The sequence below is a fragment of the Dipodomys ordii genome, unplaced genomic scaffold, assembly GCF_000151885.1.
Source record: "Dipodomys ordii isolate 6190 unplaced genomic scaffold, Dord_2.0 Scaffold124, whole genome shotgun sequence".
Classification (NCBI taxonomy): domain Eukaryota; kingdom Metazoa; phylum Chordata; class Mammalia; order Rodentia; family Heteromyidae; genus Dipodomys; species Dipodomys ordii.
In genome coordinates, this window is record NW_012267340.1 from 3,375,375 (window position 1) to 3,377,572 (window position 2,198).

General features: G+C 45.3%; 1 protein-coding gene across 1 annotated transcript in view; it reads right to left on the reverse strand.

The window, feature by feature from the left end:
- The window catches only part of Rasa2 (RAS p21 protein activator 2), a 64,698-nt gene extending 63,840 nt beyond the window's left edge, over nucleotides 1-858 (reverse strand). Inside the window, exon 1 of the mRNA XM_013029889.1 lies at nucleotides 826-858. Coding sequence (XP_012885343.1) covers nucleotides 826-858 — 33 coding nt within the window. The remainder of the gene's footprint in view (nucleotides 1-825) is intronic.
- Nucleotides 859-2,198: the final 1,340 nt, after the last annotated feature.

The following is a 2,198-nucleotide window of genomic DNA, read 5'->3' on the forward strand; positions in this document are numbered from 1 at the left end:
GCTGTGGCTCAAGTGGTAGAGCGCTAGCCTTGAGCTGAAGAGCTGAGGGACAGCGCCCAGGCCCAGAGTTCAGGCCCCACGACCGGACCCCCCCTCTCCCCCCCCAAAAAAAATCAAGGCTAATTTCCAACTTTACACAGTATGTACTTTACAGGGTATGTTTAATAAAAGGTAAAACAAACTCATGAAATGATGACATTTTATGCCTTAGTAATAAAAATTAAAGAAAAAAACTTCACACCAACACAATTTTTACAATAAATTTACTGGAAGTTGTTTTACTGAAAACTGGCCTTTATTTGGTAAATGACAACTACGGGTTTCAAGTGAGGGCTCTTTCAAGAAGCGCTATCTGCAGATGACAATAGGTGTACAAAGACAATGAAAATCACGAATGCCTTCTGGATGTTCCTAGAAGTCTCTCTCCCTGAAGCCCCCCTCTGCTCCCAGGTTATTTCCACTCCTTCCCGCACAACCTTCACTTACGGCTCACGGTTTTCAAGTCTCCAGCTCTTCTTTCCTCTAAGCTTCACATCTGTGTCTCGGCTGTCAACAAGTGTGTCCACCAAGATGTTCCCTAGGTCACACAGCCTTAACTTCTTTGAAATAAAAGCCTCTTCTCTTTTCACATGCCCCACACCCAGTGAAAGTTCCTGTGTGTTTCCTACTTCAGCTCAGGACTGGTGGGGTGGTAGACAAGCTCTCTGTGAACTCTCCACCATGTCACATCTGCGTCAGCCCCTTCCTTGCTCCCGGAGTCCTATAGGAAACCTGAGGCATATTCCCTCCTCCACATTTTCACTGCCGCTGCCCCAGCCAGCTTACCTGATTGATAAAAGCCTCCTTACTGCTCTCCATGGCCTGTTCTTATCAGCAGCTTCCTATGCCTATAACTTAGAAACTATCCACTCAGCGCATTTAGATTTCACAAGGTATATTATGTGTGTGTGCGTATGTATAAATCCACAGAATGTATACAGGTACTATTTTCTTTTTGGTCTGGGAAGTGCTGGGGTTTGAACTCAGGGTCTTGTACTTGGGCTAAGCTGGTGCTCTCCTTCTCAGCCACACCCTCAGCCCTTTTATGTGCCTATTATTTCTGAGGCAGGGTCTTGCTTCCTGTCCAATCACATAGCTGGACCTTGATCTGCCTATTTCTGGCTCCCCATCATATCTGAGATGACAGGAACATGCCATCACGCACCTGGTTTCTTCCTGTTGACACAGTCTTTTGGCCTTTTCTTCCCAAGCTGGCCTTGGGACCCTGATCCTCCCAAGTAACTAGGATTATAGATATTAGCCATGAATGCACTGCCATAGTTACATTCTCAAAAGGTTCAAAACTACTGTTTATAGAATAAAACCCACATTCCACAGCTTTTGAGGTTTGGGATGGTTTTTAAGGTCTATCAGAGACTAGTCCCAATATATTACCAGCTTCATCTTTTATCACCTTCCTCCTCAATAATTTATATACAGAATTCCATTAGAAACAGTAAAAATCTAAGACTGATTTTATCTTCTAGTGTGCCAATTCGTATCACTTTATTACTGTTCTTTTTTTTTTTTTGCCAGTCATGGGGCCTGAACTCTGGGCCTGGGTGCTGTCCCTCAGCTCTTCAGCTCAAGGCTAGCGCTCTACCACTGGAGCCACAGCACCACTTCCAGCTTTTTCTGCTTATGTGGTGCTGAGGAATCGAACCCAGGGCCTCATGCATGCAAGGCAAGCACTCTACACTAAGCCACCTTCCCAGCCCTACTGTTCTTTCTTTTGCTACTTAGGTAGTCTGTTAAAACCCCACAAAACAGAATTAGCTTTGAGCACAAACACGACATTTAAAAGTTTGGATTTTCAGACTATAAATGCTCATCTGGAAAAATATCTATACAAATATTCTCACACTTAAAAATCTGAAACACGCCGGGTGCTGGTGGCTCACGCCTGTAATCCTAGCTACTCAGGAGGCTGAGATCTGAGGATTGCGGTTCAAAGCCAGCCCAGGCAGGAGAGTCCATGAGACTCCTATCTCCAATAAACCACCAGAAAACCGGAAGTGGCACTGTAGCTCAAGTGGTAGAGCGCTCGCCTTGAGATGAAGAGCTGAGGGACATCGCCCAGGCCCAGAGTTCAAGCCCCACGACCGACAAAAAAAAAAAAAATCTGAAACACTAGCTGGGCCCTGATGCTTCATCCCTAT